This window comes from Sphaerodactylus townsendi, linkage group LG03 (genome assembly GCF_021028975.2).
Source record: "Sphaerodactylus townsendi isolate TG3544 linkage group LG03, MPM_Stown_v2.3, whole genome shotgun sequence".
Taxonomy (NCBI): Eukaryota; Metazoa; Chordata; class Lepidosauria; order Squamata; family Sphaerodactylidae; genus Sphaerodactylus; species Sphaerodactylus townsendi.
This window is the reverse complement of record NC_059427.1, coordinates 33,532,180-33,553,997: the sequence shown is the minus strand read 5'-3', so window position 1 is coordinate 33,553,997 and position 21,818 is coordinate 33,532,180. Positions and strand designations below refer to the sequence as shown.

Sequence of the window (21,818 nt, the reverse complement as noted above, 5' to 3'; positions counted from 1 at the left end):
GGTAACTGTGTTGGTTTACAATAGAACAGTAAGATTTGTGTCCAGTAGCACCTTAGAAACCAAGAAGATTTTTAGGATATAAGCTTTTTTAAAAAGTTCCTTTAACCTTTCCTCATAGGACATGGTCTCTAGACCCCTCACCATCATCGTTGCCCTCTTTTGGACACATTCTAGCTTGACTATATCCTTTTTAAATTGTGTTGCCCAAAACTGAACACAATACTGTGAGTACTGTCTAACCAGAGCAGTGTAAAGTGATATCATCTCTTTGTGTAATCTGGACCCGATACTTTTTTTGATACCGTCCAAAATCACGTTTGCCTTTTCAGCTGCTGTATCACACTGCTGACTTTTCTTTGGTGTATGGTCTATTAAGACACCTAGATTTTTTTTTGCACTTACTTCTGCCTAGCCAAGTCTTCCCCATCCTATAATTATGTGTTTGATTCTTCCTATATGTCAACCAGTTACAAATTCAGCCTACAGCAATAGGATCCAAACCACATTTTATCGACTTGGCCTCAATAATAATATCATATGGAACCTTATCAAAAGCCTTACTGAAATCAAGATAAGTGAAGTCTAAAGCATATGCCTGATCCAGTAAGGTAGTAACTTCCAATAATGCCTATTAGATCATAGTCACCTTCTTGTATTAGGATTTCAAATTTCTGCTGCATGTTTCCAATAGGCTCCTTCCACACATGCTGAATAATGCACTTTCAATCCACTTTCACAATTGTTTGCAAGTGGATTTTGCTATTCCACACAGTAAAATCCAGCTTCAACGTGCATTGAAAGTGTATTGAAAGTGTATTATTCTGCATGTGCGGAAGGGGCCATACTCTGCACACTAGTGCTGAAACATCTGAATCCATGGTTTATGTGCTGTGAGAAGTTTGTTTCTATGCTTATCTGTGAGTTAATGTTTTTTTGTATATGTTCCATTCCCTGCAAATTTTTAGTGACCTTGTCTCCGGTCATTGGCCTCTAAATAGTCTATATATTCAACATAAATCCAATTGCAGGCTCCCATTTTCTTCTTTTTCCCAGAAGACTAAAAGTACTTCTTTATAACTTTTTCATCTAAGGGGCTCTACAATCAGTGATGGAAATCTCTTCCCCACCCTTGCGGTTTAACATTCAGATAAAGAGATCTGGGGAACTTGATAGCTTGCATCCTATTTTGCATTATTTTGCTCAGTCCTCATCAAATGTATTTCTTATTTTTTTTTCCATAGAAAGACAAGCAATAAAATACGTGAATAAATAAGATAAAATAAACAAAACAGTGAACACATTTTTCTCCTGAAATGAAACTCAGCCTGATTCACTGAAATTCTGGTAACCCTAACACACTGACTATATTTCCATTTTCCTACTCACCCTGAAACCTTCATTACCTTTCCTTTATCCAGCCTGGACAAATCAAAATCTTGTAGATTGAATAAATTATGCATAGGTAACAAATGTGGAAATTATTAATTTATCTTTTCCCCCGCTGTGGTCAGAATGTGATTTGCCTGCTTATGTGAGTCGGTACAGAATGAAGGCTCTCCTGACCGGACACGCTGTCTCCTGAAGAGCAAATCACCATATATTTATGTAACTCAAAATCGTTTATTATTATTAATCCCTTCTGGAGCCACTGGATGCTAATAATCTTAACATGCAGAAATTCATTCATGTCCACATGCTGCAGCTATCATACTCACTTCAGACTTGTTAAAACTAATTTCCTCCTAGGAATTATCCCTCAGAGGTCACACAAGACTATGTTCTTCAGAGTTATTTACTTGTTACCCTGGGGCAAGCCCTGTGGCTCTGACATTTACTTTCAGAGACCTCTCTTTTGACCTGTTCTTCATTACCATGGATTTTTCTTTGAAAGATTTTTCCTGCCACTTGGAATTCTCTCCGTCAGCAGTTCGGATGTAATTTATAATGCAAAGGACTTCAGTAAGCATCATGGACAACTTAGTTTATCTGATGCTAGTATGGCCTGTTAAAAGAAGCCATCTTTGAAAGGCAGCCCAGGAAGAACAAAGACATATTCAAGATGCTCTATATCCAGCAAAAGGATCTACCATGACCTTGCTGCTTTGTTGGACAAAGGAAATGATTGGTACTGGAATGCATGATACTAGAAAGCATACCCACCTTCAAAAAAAAAGCAGCCCTGAGTTCATTTTGTCTCTGTCCATCAGAAACATGTACCCAAAGTGTGAGAGGTAATGTCTTACAATGCAATCCAGAACAGAGTTACTCCAGTCTAAGACCATTGAAGACTAGAGAAACTCTGTTCTGGATTGCTAAGTTAGTTGCCCCAGCCCTGAGTGTGATATAGGATAATAGGACTGCAGTCCCGGTCTCAGAGATTTTGTTTTATAAGCACTGAGGCTGGGGGTGGGGCTTGGGGAGCAGGAAGAGGTGGGACACCTTAGACCTTGCCCATGTCCATGGTGACATGGGCGGGGTTGAGGGCAGTGGGGGTGGAGCCTGGGGCATCAGGGGTGGAGCTAGGGTGGTGGGGGGCAGAGCCTGGGGGCAGGTAGATCCTGGGGAGCGTCCTGGAGACAATTTGTCTCTGGGCGCCATTTACCCCTGGTACGCTTCTTTTGGGGAGCCTTTGGGATTACAACAGACTACAACAGACAACAGACTCCAGTTCCCCTGGAGAAAAATGGGTGCTTTGGCATTGCACCCCACTGAACTCCCCATCTTTCCCAGGTTGCACCCCAAATCTTCAGACTTTTCCAACATGAAGCTAGTCAGACTACCCCAGCCACCTTTTGTGAGTGACCAGAAAGGACCTGGCAATCCTAGTTTCCCTGAGGACATGGCTTCTCTGGAGGGTGGGTTTTATGGCATTATGCTTGGCCAAGGTCAATTCCTTCCCCCAGTCTTGCCTTTCTCATGCTTTTTCCTCCAAATCTCTAGGAATTCCCTAACTCAGAGTTGGCAACCCTGGGATGATGCTACTTCACAAGTTTTGTTTTACATTACAGAAAAGAGAGGAGGAGGAACTCCCCCCTAGATACTGTTTTTGGGTGCAGTCACTATGTCTCCAGGATCATTCAGGCTCTGGTTTGAATCTTGGGATTTCATACTTTAGACATTAAAATATTGCAGAAAGAGCAAACACTGTAGGTAGTCTTCTCGAAGCAGAGTGGAAGATCAGCTCACCTGTTCCCTCGTTTGTACCTATGAAGGGATAAAAGTTCCCTGATAGAGATTTGCTCTTCTGCAGGGTAATTAACGTAATTAGCAGAAGTCATGCCTATTATTAAAAGCAGGAGAAATTTCACAAGCTTACAAGAATTTTTCAAGCAGAACCAAAGCAATTTCCTAAAACACATTTATGGTTTTGCTTTTAATGTGCATGTAGAACTGATCATAATGGACTCACGTATCTGAATGCTGCATTTATCTTCAGAAGTTTATCCTCTTTTGAAATGGTTTAGGGTGCATGACATCTTAAATGATGAAACAAGCCCAAACATTGTCAGGTACGTAATATAATACCAGTATTTCTGAACAAACAGAAAGCCCAGACTCTTATCTGTGTGTGCATATACTTTTTGTTGCTCTGAAGTTCCTAGTATTGTATGCTGTATCTCTCCATCTCAGTTGGCTAAACGGGCCTCAGTGGGGAATGCTGTTTTTCCCCCATTGCTACTATTTCCCTCATTCTTTGCAAATGAAGTCATCTGAATTAACCAAATTGAAAAAAATATATGAATATCCTACTCAGTTTCCAATGGTGCCATAGAAGGACAGGGCTATAGATTTTCCCAGGAGTGAAAAATAATTCACTCGGCCTGCTCGTTATTCATAAAGACAGCGCATTAATAATATGGGACCCTGAGATCTCTCCTTATCTAGGCCGGAGCACAGCTAGAGGGATAAGAAACTGATTCCTTGGATTTAAAATAATATTTTCACCTCTTTCTGTAAAAATAAGAATTGATTCAAAGTACTTTTAAGGGGCAGAGAGAGAGAGAGAGAGAGAGAGAGAGAGAGAGAGAGATACCATCTAAAGTACATGTTAGATAAATAGAAAACTATTGGCTTTTTGACTGTGAACAATTTTCACTTGATTCAAGTGCTGATATAAAGAGGCACCATTTGCAATATCAAGTATTTACTGAGGACCCACTCAAAACCAACTGGAGCTAAAACACACCTTCCCATTAACTTCAGTGAGATCTGAAACACGTGAACTATGCATTTTTTCATGTATTCTAACACTTGTGAGAAGAAATTAGGTTCAGTTGTTTTATTGCATAAGAAAACATCTTTCAATAAGTGAAGGTTAGAGAGCAAACACTAAAAAGCAGATTCCTCCTTTGAGACCAATGGAGGCACATAACCCTAGTTCTGGTTTTGTGTTTTTGCCACTTGAGAAGAAAGGGTGAACTCCAATGAATCCATTCCAGCCCCTCTTGTTAGGTACATATGCTCCCACTGTATGTTCCTAGCAGGGCCATATTGTTCATAAGGCTGACTAGGCTTAAACCTAAGGGTCCTGCAGAGACTAGGGTTAGGGTTAGGAGGAACTGTTACCAGGGCCCTTGGGCTTGGGCCTCTCTGACAGGTGTTGACTGAGCAAATGTGCCAGGTGGTTGAGAACAAGTTGCAAGTCACACTCGTAGTCAGCTGAGGTTTGTTTTGAGTCAGTGTGGGGGGAGGGAGTCAGCGGGCCTCCTCCCTTATTACACCTCCATGAGCAACATAGTGTAGTCATGATTTTGATTGTTTGTGAGCAAAATTGTGAGTTAAATTCTTCAGGAGACCCTCAGAATGGATATAGGGCTATCAGTGGCATAGCTACCACAGGGTCATCTGGGGACAAACGCCCTGGGCGCCCGGTGTGAATACCGTGGGGGCGCAAAAATCACCCCCTCGCACACTTCCAGGAAAGGAGGGGTGTGGCTGGGCCTCAGTGCGACAGGGGCGTGGGTGGGCAGTGGACATCAACTAAGGTTGGTTCAACCTCCTGGCTCACCACCACAATGCCCCGGGCCACACTAGCGCAGCATTCTGCATCAGCGGGCCAGGACATGGGCAACAGCTTCCATGTTGCGTGCCATGAAGCTACAGAGCATCTGCCCAGTTAAGTTGCCCCTCTGCCAGCGCATTTGCTGCTTGAGCCGGTGGTGGGCACCCATGCTGGTGCAGGGCTGCACTGGCTGCAGAGATGGTCCAGCCTTCTCACTCTGAACTGGGCTGCCCATGAATTAGATATTCTTTGTAAAAGCATGCCACTGTAGGGATTTTCCCACATCGATGTTTAGCTCTGCCCTCGTTCTCAAACTGGAGTTATTTCCCCACCCCAAGAATCCACACAACATTGTCCACCAAGGTTTTCCCCGCTCTGCTCTGATGTTTCTCAAACTTGCTTTGGTGCATCTTTCCTGAAATATCATAGTCTATGGGGTTGCATGTAGAGAGGCAAAATTTCTGGACATTTTGAGGCCATGGGGAAAAATTCCACAGGTTTTTGTTTTGAAAAACTGAAATTTGGAAGAAAATCAAACATATAGAATACTTACTGTTCTATTGATCCTAAACTGATTTTACTGCTTTAACAACATAAAATGTATTATTTATTACTCACTTAGCATATACAACTGCAAATATATCCAATACGTGAGAAAAAACTGCAAGGTGATGCACCTTCCGCCTAAATTGACCATCTGGTTAGGGAGACCTGAGTTCTCAATGAAAGTTTCAGTTTTGTCTGAGGCTTTGGTGCAATTTCTGTCCCATCTCCTTCTGATGTTTTTTCTCTTTCCTGCAAAGTATTGCAATAAGCTCTTTTTAGACAGTCTGTGGGTAAATGTGTCACAGAGGTTTGAGGGAGAGGTGAAAAGTTCAACCATTTCAGGCAAAAAGGGACAACAGAAGGCATGCAACTGTTCAACAATAAAAGCTGAGAATGCTCCTCCACTCAAGAGAGCTATCATCCTACTGCGTGCAGGAATGCATTTAAGAGCTGTATATGACTGCAGCAAGCCCACCTTGTCTTTAAAGGCATTTCACTCACTCTAAAACAGAAAACACTTCATAGGAGTTTTTTTTTCACAGTAATCCCAACATTTTCAACTTGTTTGTCAGAAAAACTGGGGAAATGTTTTGGGGAAAAGAACAGGAAAAAAATATCTTTTCTGATTTTCCCCATATTTTCTCCTCAGATCTTCATATCTCCTCACACACATTTGCTGTATTTATTTCATTATTTATAAAATTTATTTCTCAGCTTTCTGCACTTACAAGGCCCACCAAGGGGACTTACAATTCAAAGCATACATGAGGAAATCACATTTTAGGACAATTAAAACATATGATTAAAACAAATAAAAACTGAGTTAACATATGTACAAAGAAGTAAACACAACAATTAAAGCATTAGTTAGGAAGAAGTGATCACTGAGGCAATGCAAAATGAAACAAAAAAAAGTCTTCACCCACTATGGCTACTGCTATCATTTAATCCCTTTCACAGTTTCAGCAACTCCACGCTTAACTTGGTTTCAGTTTATTGTTGCTTCCTGGCAGGAGATTGGCAACCAATAGCCCATTCATGTCAGCAATGACATGATACAACAGCAGCTGTGTGACCCTGCCCCAGTCACGTAGCTATAATGGGGACATCCGGGGACAAATGCCCCAGGTGCCCCCCGGTGAGTCGTGGGTGTGTGTGTGGAAAATCACATCCACATTCTGACCCACCCACCACACCCACTGGTGGGATCCAACCAGATCAACCACCTGTTCATGCCCCTGTCACACGTGTGGCCAGATATGTGGGGGACCAGCAGGCCAGCGGCAAGGCCTTTGGAGGAGGCCTCCCCTGAAGGCAGTGCTGCACGCGTGGCCAGAACTGTGGGGGGCCGGCTGAGCACGGCCGGATTTTTGGCCATCTGGACCCCTGCAGATCTGGCTGCGCACGCGCGGGTGGGGGGGGGGATTCAGCCAATTAGCTGAACTGGTGAGAAACAGGAGAATCGGTGTGAACTGGCTGAATCCCACCTCTGACCACACTCAGCCCCAGCAGGCCTTGGCTGATTGGGCCAAGTGAGAGGGGGTGGGCCATCCGGGCCATTGGCTGACCTGGGGGCTGGAACCTGGGCTGCATGGAGCAGCCAGCCAGGCCCTGCCCCCCAGTTGGAGCCTGGACTGCACGGCGCTGGGTCTGGTAAGTGGGTGCGGGGGGCATACCTACCATAGGACAAGGGGGCAGGGGGTGCCTAGCTACCATGGGACATGGGGGCGCCATTTTGCCCTGGGCACCATTTTGCCCTGCTACGTCTCTGCCCTGCCCTAATTTATACTGCCTCGGCTCCTAGGCTGTTTTAACTCCACTTGGCCCCCACATTCATCCACCCTGTAGTACTGGGCAACCAGATAATGGCTCTCACCTTGGAAGACGTAAGCATTCTAACCTCCCTGCCTTTCCCACTAGCAAGAGGGGGGGATGGGCTGGAGGGATCCAGCTATATTCCCCATGTTTCTCAGGACTGGCTATGAAAAGTATGGTATCTTGCCTTGAATAGACCTTCAATAAAGACTAACATTATCAATATTGGAGTCTGGTTAATGTCTACTAGCAGGCATCCTTACAGCTATCAGGTCAGCACATTAATTTTCATACACAAGCTAAAATAAAAAAGAGATTAGTGAAAGTCTGGATTCTGGAAAATGAGAATACTATCTGAAAAAAATGTACACATATCATCCCTTTCATATCATGATTCATGTAGCGATACTGGATTTGCTGCTGATTTTTAGAAACAGCAACAAAACCTTATCCCTTGTAGCCACTTGAAAATCCACACAGATGAGGCAAGCAGTGGCACAAAGGAATAATTTCAAGTAAAGAAGTAACCCAACATGCTGATGTAGATATCAAAATGTAACTGCTATGTTTATCTTTTAAGCCATTGTAACCAGGAATCAGACCTACAGTTCACAGGGACAATCAATCAGCCAGTCAATCAGCCAATTACATTTTTGCTTAGCTCTTTCTGAAAAAAAATATTCAGGGTTGCATTAGTTGTTCTGTTTCCCTTTTATTCTCACAACAACCTGGTAAGATATGTTAGGCTGAGAGAGAGACACTGGCTCATACAGTGAGTTCAGTAGGCATTTGAATCTAACTCTTCTCAGTCTTAGTCACACTCTCTGACCACTACACCAACACTGGCTGTCGGCAGAAATTTCTGTCACTTAGAGTACATCACAGTTCAGGAATAATTTACCACAGATTAAATACACAAAACACAGAATGGACATGATCCAAAGCTCTCTGAGAGTGCAGTTCATAGACAGACCTCTGTATGAGTAATGCCTTTGTCATTTTCTTCCATATTGAGGAGTAATGATGTGCACCATGGGGAAACACCATTACATGTGTGGATCGTTAAGGAGAATGTTTGACCAAGACTATCTATGCAGGCATTGCAGTTTCTAAATGAGAATGACTTGTGCACAAATTGTCTAGGTTATTTGTTCATTACACAGTGAAAATGAAGCATGGAAGGAATTAATGCCACACCCTTGGGGCGGGACTTGCAGAATACAAGCCAAGGCCTACAGATGATGGATGTTGTTTGGAGAAGCAATTCATTAGCCTTTCCCCTGCCCTGCATTGACCGGAATTTATGCTTGCAGATTAGGCACAATAAAGAGAATGCAAAGCAGTTTGTCAGTCCAATTTAATAGTGTGATTACTTAAATAATTATTCCGTTATTAAATATTTAATTAAAGACACCACCAGAAGCAATATAAAAGCTTCTGAGCTGTGTTTTAAGAAATCTGCGTTCTCATGGAAAAATGCAGCCCGTGGGTAAATTCCCGGATCATGAATTGCGTGATTTCTATTTGTGCTCTCTTCTTTGGAATCCATCATTACAATTACAATCTGGTCCATAGTGGTGACACCCTTACAGCATGCTCCTAATTGCTCCTGTTGTGAAATAAGCTTGAGACTACAGCCTCAGTGTTCGCAACCTTCAGACAAAGCTTCTCTGCATCTAATGTGTCGCTGATCAATACAGAAGACATGAAGACCCTGGACGAGGACTCCTTTCTATGCACTAAAGCAGAAACGGCTGTTTTACAGAGGCAGTCCCACTCAAACGCACTCTCATTCAGCAATTCAAGTCCATTTCAACAACAAACATTCATCCTCCTTCACATTTGAAGTAGAAATCAATCTAAAGTGGAAGAACAATGTACTTCTATAGAACCAGCAAACTGAGAAGTCATAAATAAAAACCCCAGCAGATCTAATGGCAACCTGATTGACAATCTTTTTCCCTAGTGATGTGAGCTAGGAGTAAACAAAGGTCATAACCTGGAATCTTTCAGGTTGGTACATAAATACATTGGATGCAGATTTCAAAAAAACAAACTTGGTTTTTTGAGCCTTCAATAAAAAATCTGGGTAACTCACTCCATACAAATCAATGTATCCAGTTATTTGGTTTAGGCTTATACAGGAATAGCATCATCCAGTATGGCTGCCAATTTCACCTTGAGAAAATCCTGGAGACTTGGGGGCAGTGTCTGGGGACAGCTGTGTTTGGGGAGGCAATTCAGCAGAGAATGTACTGTCATAGACCTCACTCTCCAAAACTCTAATTTCCTCCAGGGGAGCTGATCTCTGTAGTTTGGAGACCAGCTGTGATTCCAAGTCAACTGCAGGCTCCACTTTAAGGTAACCCTTTCAGACAGTAAAGGAAGAATATCAGTTGATTGTGAGGGCCGTATAACGGTGCATCTCTGTTTAGGATTGCACAGCTCGGCAAACTTGATTGCTGTTGGCTTGGCTTTATCCAGTGACAATCTGTCCCTTTGTAGGCCTTATCAGTAGCCCCATGTAATGGCAGCTCTATTCTCATGCTCATTTAATCCAGACATTTCATTTTTCAAAACACTCTACAAGTCTCCCAGGTTTGTTTTGGTAAATGTGTCACCATTTGCTACAAGTTTACAAATATTCAAAAAGACATGACGCTGGATGAGCTACTTGCCGTCAACACAAGATGGTCTGTTCCGTGTTGTTCCAGCCACTTTCCCAGGTAGACAGGAGCATTTTACTGTTTGTGATCTCTCTTCGATCCGATTCTTATTACAACATCTGTGTGCTGCTATAACTTCACATGTTCCGCCTTCTGGCAACAAAGAGAGAATATTGACACTGATTAGAAAGAGCTGCTTTGGACAGACACAACAGAGCAGTATGCTAATCTTCACCTTGGTCAGAACCCCTGCCCCCACGATGTATAAAGTGTTACACATTTCTACTTGTGTACACAAAGTTGTCCTCAAACTCTAGAACCAACAGGAGATGGCAGAGAAACAGCAATCTCCTCTTTTCATCCTTGATCCTTCAGTTCAACCTTACACTGTAGCTTAAGTGCAAACTGACTGATATGTCCTCCTATGATTTCTGTGATTACATTGTCCTTACAAGCCCAAAAGCACAATGCAATCTTAAGATGGTGCACATAGTATTTGAGAACCAGAGAGACTAAGAAAGTTGCTGGGTTCATGCACTGCCCATATATTTTCGAAAGCAACATTCAGAACACAAATGCAGCATCCACTCCAGATTGGTGGATGGGATAAGCTATTAAATCTCCCTCCAGTTCTTCTCAATAGACAGCTCATAGGCGACTCTGGTAGCTGCACGGTCAGGTTTCTTTATTGCCTCTAACTGGGAGAGAACACTTCCTGATGGAGAATACTGAGACAGGCAACCCCTGGCAACTGATAGGGGGACTTACTGCCAGTGGGACAGAGGCCTAGGCTTCTGTTGCTGATGATGCAGCAATGCCAGTTCTGGCATGCAACCTCAGTGATGTCATCGCATTGCATGCACTGCTCTGGTATTTGGACAAAATTTTTATGCTATAATTCTTTTTTACTATAGAGTGTTGATGTAGCATTACTACATCACCAGTGAAACAATTATGTCACTTCCGGTACATGCTGGAAGTGACATTACCACATCACTAGCGACAGCAACCTCGGCTGCCTTCCACTGCTGATAATTCCCCCTTCCAGGCTGCTGATTGGCAGTGGGGGCAAAGTTCGGGGACTTAAGGTTCCCCTTCCCCCAGTGGGAGCTGGCAACACTAACTGGAAGACTGTAACCAGCACATAACTCTCCTACCATACAGGCCCTAAAGGGAGAAACCCAAGTGACTCTTGAGGCTCAGTTAAACTTATACACACATACATATATTTCACAGCTAAGTGACCAGAAGTCCAAACATGCTGTCTTGCAATTAGCAGCACACCTCATTTAGTTGAAGCATTAGCCTTATCTTGAAGGAGCAAGGGAATGTGACATATATACAAAAGGACAATGCGATTTGCAATTAAAACATAGTTAATCACTGGAGTTGCCAAGAGGAAAGCCAATTACTATGGCATATTTGCTTGAAGCTGTGGATAGAGTGGCACACACTGCATGTGATGCTGGCTCTTATCACCCTTGTTCTATATCTCCCCAGAAACTGGAGGCCTATTCAATATAGCATGGAACTACATGAGCATTTTGTGTCCCTTTTTTGGACATGAGGAGTGGAAGCAGAAATCTATTTGCCCTTGGCTAAAATATGCAAGATGGATTTCTCCAGCTTTTATGGCTTCAAAGTAGTTTCTCAGTTTCTTAGATGAAACATCACCGATACGCTGCAACCTGTGTATTCTCATTGATTAATCTCTGGCTGTGTGTATGAGTCCTTTTGAATGTTACCAGGCCACAGGGGCTACTGTTTACAATATTTAAATGACCCATCTATCCATGTGCACAGGGACAGATTGTGTGGACCCTTGGAATCAATACAACCCCTCACCCAGTGTGATGCTGGTTCCAGGGCTGAGATACATCTGCCCAGCTGCTGGCTGTGGCTACTTAAATCCACTGGGAACCCACTCATGGAAAAGGAATCCCTACATAGTTAGGGTAATGTTTAAAAAACTTAACAAGACTCTCCTTTCCCTAGGAGCCCCTGTACACTGTATTTATGAATGTGGCCCTAAGGGTATCTAGAAAAGCATAAGAAATCTCACCAAACTATATGACCCACAATTATTTAGAGAATGCACAACCAACCATCTACTCTTTTTTCCAAAGTGGATTGGATTCATTATGGGTCCCCTGTTATTCCACAAGGCATGGCGATAAGATGAAAAAGAACTGGAGAATCTGAGCACCGCAACAAACAGTGCATGTACACAATTCATACAGTGTATGTGGTGGTGAAGGATCCTACTGTAATTGTTCCACTTTGAAAATGAGAAGAGATATAATTTGGCTCTCAAAAAATCTAGGCAGAAATTCTGAACTTCACAATCAATACCCATCAGGAGGTACCATGACCATTTTGTTTGTAATGGTGGTAACACTTGCAGTCAGAACACTGTTTCTAGCTCTTCCTAATGTCGTGCCTTTAACTCTGAAGACAATGGGCTTTCCCATCACTACCACCACCATTTTAATACAATGTTCTGTTGATAGACCAGCCTTCATTTTCGAGACTTTCAGCTAACAGTGGCTCTTTCAATGTGTGGGAAAGTTTTATGTAATGTTAAATATTCAAACCTTCAGATTTCAGGAATGAGTCAATCAAAGCTGGTTAATGTCTGCTAAGGCAAAAGACCTTTGGACGTACATCCCTGGGGCTTGGTATTGATGAGTTTGCAGGCTGAAGGAAAGATGGACCCTATTGTTAATATTTAATTCCTTTCATCAAAACAAGCTGCTTCCTGTAAGGTGTGGAATCATATTTGCTTGTCCCTGACACAGCTCTTTACTGAGGCAAAAATGTAGCAAGCAAGCGAGACCAAAGACCATTACCAGTATGTCTTCTTACTCCACTCACAATTCTTCTAGCGAAAAGGGAACATGAAAGGATTCCTGTCTCTTGGGATTTGGACTTAGAATGTTGCAGAAATTTTATACTCCAGGTGCCATTATTCTCTCCTCAAAAGTGTCGAGATTTTTAAAAAGTTGCCTTTTATATTCTTTATGTTCTCATCTCTGCATTTTGTCGGCATTAGAGATAGTCCTGGTTCTCACCATTATCTGCCTCATGTCCCTTTTCTTTGCCCAGGTCTCCTAACTTACATTTGAAGATGATCAGAAAATAGCAGTTTTGCTAATGGCAATAATCAGATGAAATCCAATTGCATTTGTGTTGTCAGTGGTAACTATTTTAAAGTTATAAATAGGTATATTTTCTTGCCATGCACAGTGGGAGCAGCAGATCTTGTAAATGATGAAAGCACAGAGACCTGTCTTTCCCCTGTAACAGGAAAAAAAAGCAAGGGCAATTGAGAAAATGATGTGAGGAGAAAGATTATTCCCTCTGCTCCCAGTACTACAGACCCTGATCCCAAGCACATCCCCATCTTCCCAACTGCAGACATTAGGAAATTTGATCATCAGTCTTCCAAAAATATGCAGTATAATCCTTTGTAAACTGATTTGTCATTTAACAGGTTTTTTCCATTGAAGGAGAAGGGTCTCATTTCAAAATAGATAACTTAGAAATAAATATGAACAATTCAAGGCGATTCCTAGACCTAGTCTATGTCACTTCCAGGTTTCCCTCACAAGTGACATACCAATGCAGATGGCATTTCACCCTCTCATGTGCCCACCCTGGAACCTGGTCTCAACCTTTAAATGAATATTGCCCCAACCACAGTCACCCACAAAAAGCAGCCACATTTGAACCCCACCACAACAAAAAAGAGAAGTAGTAGTAATGGGAAATTTCAATTATCCAGATATTTGCTGGGAGTCTGCAAAGACTACCAGATCCAATGATTTCCTCACTTGCCTTGCATACAATTTCATGGTCCAGAAGGTGGATGAGGCAACAAAGGGATCGGCAATTTTAGATCTGCTCCTAACCAACAACGATAACCTGATTAATGGGATGGAAGTGGTAGTGTCTTTAGGTGGGTGTGACCATGTTCTCCTGGAGTTCATTATACAATGGAAAGGGGATGCCAAGTCTAGTCGGACATGCAGAGGCAGAGCTACCAGGGGACAGGGGGTGCGCATTGCACCGGGTGCAAACCTGGGGGCAGAAAACCACCCTCCCCCTGCAACACCCCCCCCCCCACTTACCTTAGTTCAGCCTAAAAGTGCAGGCTGGAAAAGTGGCCTGTTCACTTGAGGCTGAAAACGGCCTGGTGGGAACTACAGGTGTGTGAACCTGACTGGAGGAGGACATCCTAGTTCTTATGTAGCATCCTGAAATGACCTTTTATTGAAGGAGAAAGCTTCTGTGTGATTGTCAAAGGCAGAAAAATACCCGGCATAACAGAATGACATTAAATAAATGCCTGGAATTTCTGTTCCACTTCAATTTGGTCTGTAAACAGGCAGGTCTTAAAAGCTTGTTCAAGATGTTCTACTTTAAGCTGTAGTCCCAAGGCTGAGAGACATTAGAATGTACTATAAGTCCCTTTTAAAAAAAATGTTTAGTATTCTGAAGGTGAAATATCCCAAATGCTTCATGCCAGCCACTTCACTCCTGCATGCTTGCATGTATACATGCATCTCTCTCTCTCTCTCTTATACTAAAAGCTCTATGTGTAGACTTGCAAAGAGAATGTTAGATTCCTTTGTTACAGAAATTGAGGGGTGGCTTTATGTGTATTATTATTTAATGTTTTCCTGATGCCAATTGTTATGCCAGTGTTAAGACAATCTGTCAGAATTGTCTTCTGAGAGCAATTACGGAAAGAAACACTGCATTTCAGTCTCTTTTATTAACAATCAGCTTTAATCAAGACTTCGAAATGCCTGCTTGCTTTAAGAGAGTTTTACTGTTTCAAAGATTGACTTCCACTGCATTTGGGCTGAAAAACCGACTTCGGTACAGAAGGGCAGGTTAAAATGTTCCCGGAATATAAGTGCAATAGACAAACTCATGGGCCCCTAGTTCAATCAGCAAGTGCCATGTCAGTGACTGCCACAAGGTTAGGCTGACAAAATGAAAAGTTAGATGATGAACAAGTACTTTTGAGCATCTGAGTGGAGAGCTTCAAATGTCTGAGGAATAGCTGCGGGTTTTTTTTTCTCCTCAATTACTGCAAAATAGTATCAATGAAGCCATTGAGGATTCTGGATTACGATACATAGGAAAAGGCAGCGTTCTGGAAAATAGCTTAGGACAATTGCATGTTGCTGAAATCGGCTTCCTTGAGGTGAACGTGGGGAGGGGGCAGGGGAGTCACAATGTTTTCACCAGCTTGTTCACATTTCCAGTGTCAGACACTGATGACTGCTGTGATCTCTGCAGAGCGGGGCTTGGATAAGCAGCAGTTGTCTGGAAAAGTTGCCAATCATGCAGCTGGCCAAGACCCTCGTTTGCTCAGGTTGGCCCTTAGATTCATTCTAGGTCACCGTGGTGGCGAACCTTTGGCACTCCAGATGTTATGGACTACAATTCCCATCAGCCCCTGTCAGCATGGCCATTTGGCCATGCCGGCAGGGGCTGATGCTCTAGGAGATCTCTAGGCCCCACCTGCAGATGGCGGCCTCACAAAATGTCCTGGACGGTTCCCTGCATAGGGTTCATATCCAGAGACAACACTGATTTCCCCCATTTTACCAGTGTTCTGTTGCATCCACTATACCAGTGATGGTGAGCCTTTTCGAGACCGAGTGCCCAAACTGCAACCCAAGACCCCCTTATTTATCGCAAAGTGCCAACACAGCAATTTAACCCGAATACTGAGGTTTTAGTTTAGAAAAAACGGTTGGCTCCAAGGCGCGCATTACTCAGGAGTAAGCTTGGTGGTAGTCAGTGGCTTTGTTTGAAGCAAATGGGTGAATCACGACCCTAGGAGGGTTTTGAAGCAAGCCCTATTGCCAGCAACCAAGCTTACTCCCAGGTAAAGGATTGTGCTTTAATTCTTCCCATGAAAATCAGTGGGGTTTAACAGCACTTAACAGGGTTACCTATTGCCGCCCCCCCTCACATGATGAACTCTGTGCATGCGTGCCCACAGAGAGGGTTCTTAGTGCTACCTCTGGCACCCATGCCATAGGTTCGCCCCCACTGCACTATACTAATTGCCATTTGGAAGAACAAGAAGAGTTTTGAGTTATACCCTGCTTTTCTCTTCCTTTAAGGAGTCTCAAAGTGGCTTACAAACTCCTTACAAACTCACCCCAACCAACGGGCACCTTGTGAGGTAAATGGGGCTGAGAGAGTTCTGTGACTAGCCCAAGGTCACCCAGCAGGCTTCATATGTAGGAGTGGGAAAACAAGTCCAGTTCACCAGATAAGAGTCCACCGCTCATATGGAGGAGCAGGGAATCAAACCCAGTTCTCCAGATGAGAGTCTACCTCTCTTAACCACTACGCCACGCTGGCTCTAAGCAGTGAGCACTCCAGTTTGTCTACACCCCTATATGTGGCTTATATTGTATGCTGCATATATATATGTTGTATGTTGCATAGATATATCTGAACATTATTTAATTTCCTTTATGATTCCTCTAGTCTCAATATACTCTGGCTGCTTTTAGCAAAACCTCTTGTAAAAGAAAAGCATCATTTTCATGGATGAAGGGGCAAGATAAAGATTTTATAAAGGTACATTCCCGTTTATAGACATTTAAAAACGGATTATTGACTCAACTCTATAACAGCTTCCAACAAACAAACAAAAACGACACCATTATTGTCTCTGTCTGTCCTGAATGTATATTTAGGGACTTGTGTAAAAAAATGTGCATTATTGACCTCAGAGACTGTAACCACACCAAAAGGTTAAAGCATTGTCACAAATGACAGGAGAGGCACCTCTGAATGTTTTATGGTCTGCTGAACCAGTGACACTTCTGCCTGTTTGTACATTGCAGCAGAATCCTAAACAAAGTCACACCCTTCTAAACATACTGACTGCAGTGGAGAATGGTGAAACTCTGCTTAGGATCGCACTGTTGGAGACATTCTACTGGCTTTAAAAAAAGGCGGATTTGTCTTTTTGAAAGCTGGAAATAAACTATTATAACTCTTATTGAAGCCTGGGTCCGTATTACATTTTACCTGTTGTTGTTGGGTTTGTTTTTTTTACCTAAAAGAAGGCCCATGTTTAATAGGAATTGAGCAAATTCATTAGAGGTACTTGAGAATCTGCCAGGAGATGACTGTAGCTTACCTCTAGCGGAACGTGTGCACAGATGGGAATGACTCTGGGGTAATAAGCCCAGAACAGAATGCCAAAGGAAGATCACTCAGCAGCCCTGATCTAATGTTTTCTGTACACAACACTCAAGGGCATAAATTAATATCTTTGGTAAGACATCTGTAATTTTAGTCGTGTTATTTGCACTCTACCTTGAGATGCAGTAATCAGGAATCCAAACGGGGAGAAGTAGAAACCTCAAGGAATCCTAAACAGCCTAGAGCATCTCCATTGTTCTGTCAACTCATTTACAACTTCCCTGTGTCTTTTATTGATTTATCCCATGCTTTCTTTTTATTCAGCCTTTGCTTCTGTTACTGAAGAGTTCAATTTTTAAGAGAGTGAGACAGTAGATAGTGTTTGCAGGGACACAGAGAGAAATATAGAGCAAAACACAGCTTTGGGGGCCCTTTAAGTGTGCCCCCCCTCCCCCAAGATATCAGTCCATGTTATCCTACTTTAGGACCTAAGGAGCCAGATGTTAAAAGCTACGCAGGGTTGACCATGGCTAATATTTCGTTGGGAGGACCTCCAAGGAATGCTAGGGGTGTGATGTGGTGGCAGACAATGGCAAACCACCTCTGAACATCTGTTACCTTGTAAATACTATGAGTCTGCTATGAATTAGCAGTGACTTGATGGCACCTTCCACCACCACTAAGGAACCAAGTTCTGATGGAGGAAGACTCCAAAAATACTCAGAGGAGTGGAAGAATACAAGCCAATCCATGCAGCCTATAGTTTACTATGTAGTAATTGATGATAAAATCTGATCTGGATGGCCTAGGCTATCACAGTCTTGTCAGATTGCAGAAGCTAGGCAGGATTGGCCCTGGTTAGTACTTCTATGGGAAACCACCAAGGAAGTCCAGGGTTGCTACACAGAGGCAGACAAAGCAAACTACACAGAGGAAGGCAAAGCAGTGGCATAGTGGTTAAGAGCAGGTGTACTCTAATCTGGAGGAACCGGGTTTGATTCCCTGCTCTGCTGCCTGAGCAGTGGAGGCTTATCTGGGGAATTCAGATTAGCCTGTGCACTCACTCTCACACACGCCAGCTGGGTCACCTTGGGCACAGTTCTTCTGAGCTCTCTCAGCCCCACCCACCTCACAGGGTGTTTGTTGTGAGGGGGGAAGGGAAAGGAGATTGTAAGCCCCTTTGAGTCTCCTACAGGAGAGGAAGGGGGGATATAAACCCAAACTCCTCCTCCTCCTCCTCCTCCTGCTCCTGCTGCTGCTGCTGCTGCTGCTGCTTCTTCTTCTTCTTCTTCTTCTTCTTCTTCTTCTTCTTCTTCTTCTTCTTCTTCTTCTTCTTCTTCTTCTTCTTCAGTTTGTTGCCTTGAAAACCCTATAGGGTTGCCATAAGACCACTATAACTTCATGGCACTTCCCACAACCACATTTGATGATGATATGGCCATAAATGATGGAATAATTAGAAAGCCAAATAAGCTTCCTATTTGACTCTGTAAGTAACCCCCCTGAAGGTCAGAGATGAAAGATCAAATGGGCATAACCTCATTTGTCCACTAAGCTTAGGTACAACAAAATTAGTATGCTTGTGACAGTCAGCCTTCTGGGCCCCACGGTCATTTAAACCCTCCTCCGCAAACTTTGATTGTTAGAGATGAAAATGAGAATATATGGTATATGGGCATAAGAAATTAGGAATGTTCACTCTATTTTACTTTCCCTATTCTCTCTATATAATTCCCAACCCAGTTCATTTTAATGAATAGAAAGGGGTCACAAGAACACCAAAAAATTACTTTCTGGATCACCATTCTGTTACTTACAGTAGACTGGCAGATGCCCCAAGGAATCTTACAATTTTCCTTTGTTGTTCATCAGCAGACTTTGATGAAATATGTGTGTGTAATTCTATGAATGTGTTCAAGAATAAATTTAGAAGAAGAAAAAACATAATGCGTATGACTGTGCAAGAATGTGTGGGAGTATGCTTGAATCATCCCCACTGATCACTTTAAAAATGGGATGCAATATTACTCCTACAATGGTGTATCTTGGGGGGAGGTAGAGGGGACATTTGACCCAAATGCCATTCGCCTGGTCTACATGGAGGGTGCATTTTGGTCACCTGCCCTCTCCCTTTCCCTTTGCAGGCCACGAAGGCCCTTGTGCCGCTATTACCAGCTACCTGCCCTCATCTTGGCCTGCCTGTCATGCTATGCAGGTGATCAGTGGCGAGCCCAGAAACTTGGAGAGTTAGGCAAGGTAACCTTTCACTTTGCCTTTACCCAGGGGCACAATTTTGGGGTGGGGAGGGCAAAATTTGGGAGGGGGGTAATTTCAGAACTTGCCCCAGGCACTGTTTGCTTCAGGTACACCACTTTATTCCTGTACAAAAGAGTTTTTGTGATGTTACTTGCCCTTCCTCACTGCCTTTCCCTTTTAGCCCTTCTTGCTGCAAAATCCTATAAGCTTTAGGTTTTGCAGTCTCATCCCACAAAGCAGATTTCTCCTCATTTGACTATTTGAATTTCTCTTCTTTGGAGTTGTTCCAGCATGAGCTGACACTACTTCACATTGCATGAGTTCTAAATGTTTGAAACAGTAAAAATTAAGAGGTTTACACCCACCAGTCTGACACCAAAGGAGGGACCATTTCCTGACAATAATTCCATTTTAATTGGAGGCAGACTGAACACCCGAAAACGGCTCCAATTATGTCTCTATTACAAAGCGTATACACCGCAGAATGAAATATTTTACTCCTAAACGAGAACCTTCTGTGTGCAGCCATGGTATAAAACATCTAATCAGCCGAAGGTTCAGAGAGCATGCCCAGCGGAAGCTAAAAGCCATTTGATCATCATAGCTGCTTTTTTTACATCTACATCGGAGACATAATAATGAAATCGTATTTTGCATTTCAGAATTATAGCACACCTTGTATGCTAGCAGTGCCAAACCTTCACAGTAAACAAACTTATTTTTTAAAATGCCCTGATTGGGATAATGCACTGTGAAAGTCATTAGCTACGACTCCGGGAAAAAAAAATAGCTGTTCCTCTCTTTTTGACACTGTTGGCAATTTAATAGTATTTGACAGTTCTGAGTTACATACAGTTTCCTGCGGCAATGAGAGAAGCTGTTTATCAAAATGATGAACAAGTTTTCATTTCCCTTCCTTGGCTGCATGAACCTGATCAGAAGTCTAAGACCATCAGGAATCCACTTCTTCTGGCCACCAGGCAGACATTAAGGTATTCAGGACCATCTGTGCTTGAAGAGTGTTCTATTTAATAGAACTTCCTTGGGCAAGTTGGTTATAAGGAATGCATGTGCATGGGTAAAACCTGCATTTATTTGATGCTTCTTAGAGCTCCATCCAAAGGTTGGGGCAAAAGGGTGGGTGGGAGTGGCACACCCTTGTGCTGGTGCATTTGCCCTCCCCAGAGCACTTACCCTAGTGGAGGGGGAGATGCGTCAGTGGCTGATTGACTCACTGCAGAAGCCAGAAGTCTGGGCTGCGGTGGGGCTATGCTGGAGTCCCACTTGGATGCCAGGATGTGAGGGGGCAGGCTTCCCCCTGCTTCCCACATTGCTAAAAAGCCCTTTAGGAGGTGGTGTCGCATTGGCTCCACGGCTTGCCACCTCCAGATTTTGATGGGGCTGCTCAATAGGTACCGAGAGGTCAGTGCGCTCTAGAGATAAAATGTCTCCTTCTTTTGTAGGACCATGGATATAACCTTCAATCCAATTTGCTTCATTCAAAATCTGGATCATTGATACTGCCTAATGCTACTCATAATAAGGCAATAATGCTTGTGTTTTATTTTAATTTGTTGTCCTTTACTAGAGGAAAGGAGTCTGTCTATAAGAGCAATCTTGATCAAGGTTGGGAGGAAGAGAGATTGTGATCTGTTGATGGACCACTGGCTACTTTCCTGTTGGTCTCTACTACTTGTTGGGATTCTTGCAAAGAGAGTTAGGCTACATGAATTTTGGTATGTTTCAGTTTAGCACATCTTCTGTTCCTAAGCAAGAGCTCATGCTCAGGATCACTTAACATTGATTATGTATGCCACTCTTTCAAGGGCTCCTGATTCTTTACTCTTGCTTTGTAGATTTAAAATGTAGTTGTGGACCAGAAGACCATACAAAATCAAAGTTAACCTACTACAACTATCTAGGAACAAGAGTATAACACCTCCCATTTCTGAAATGTTGCATGTCTGTGAACTGAGAAAAGAAAGTAAGAAAAGAAAGAGGGGTCACCTTTTGCCACCAAAATAAATGGTATGCTGGGAATCATAGGATTTGCATAGACAAAAGTCATGTGAGACAGGAGCTTGATAAAGAAGGGATTGGGGCAGGGTTGAATTATAAAGCCAGCTGGACACACATCTATTCCTAAACGTATTCAACATCAAGTCTCACGGATATGGTTTGGGGATTTGCAGCATAAGTTTCATTTAAATATAGTTACATGCCTAACATGTTTCCAAGCCAGAGTGGCTTCTAGAACTGTTTCCCTGATCTAAAACCTTCAGATAGATATGAGTTCCCAAAGAACCTGGTTATAGACAAGTTCAGTCCAACAGAACATAACTAAAAGC

The 21,818-nt window shown here is 42.9% G+C and overlaps 1 protein-coding gene across 2 annotated transcripts in view; it reads right to left on the bottom strand.

Moving 5' to 3' along the window:
- TAFA1 (TAFA chemokine like family member 1) overlaps positions 1 to 21,818 on the bottom strand; it is a 434,625-nt gene that overhangs the window by 62,202 nt on the left and 350,605 nt on the right. The window contains exon 3 of one of the 2 annotated variants that reach the window (XM_048490599.1): positions 10,042 to 10,179. In XM_048490599.1, the coding sequence (XP_048346556.1) occupies positions 10,042 to 10,179 (138 nt within the window). Of the gene's footprint in view, positions 1 to 10,041; positions 10,183 to 21,818 lie in introns of both variants that reach the window. The other variant, XM_048490598.1, reaches the window with a different exon arrangement.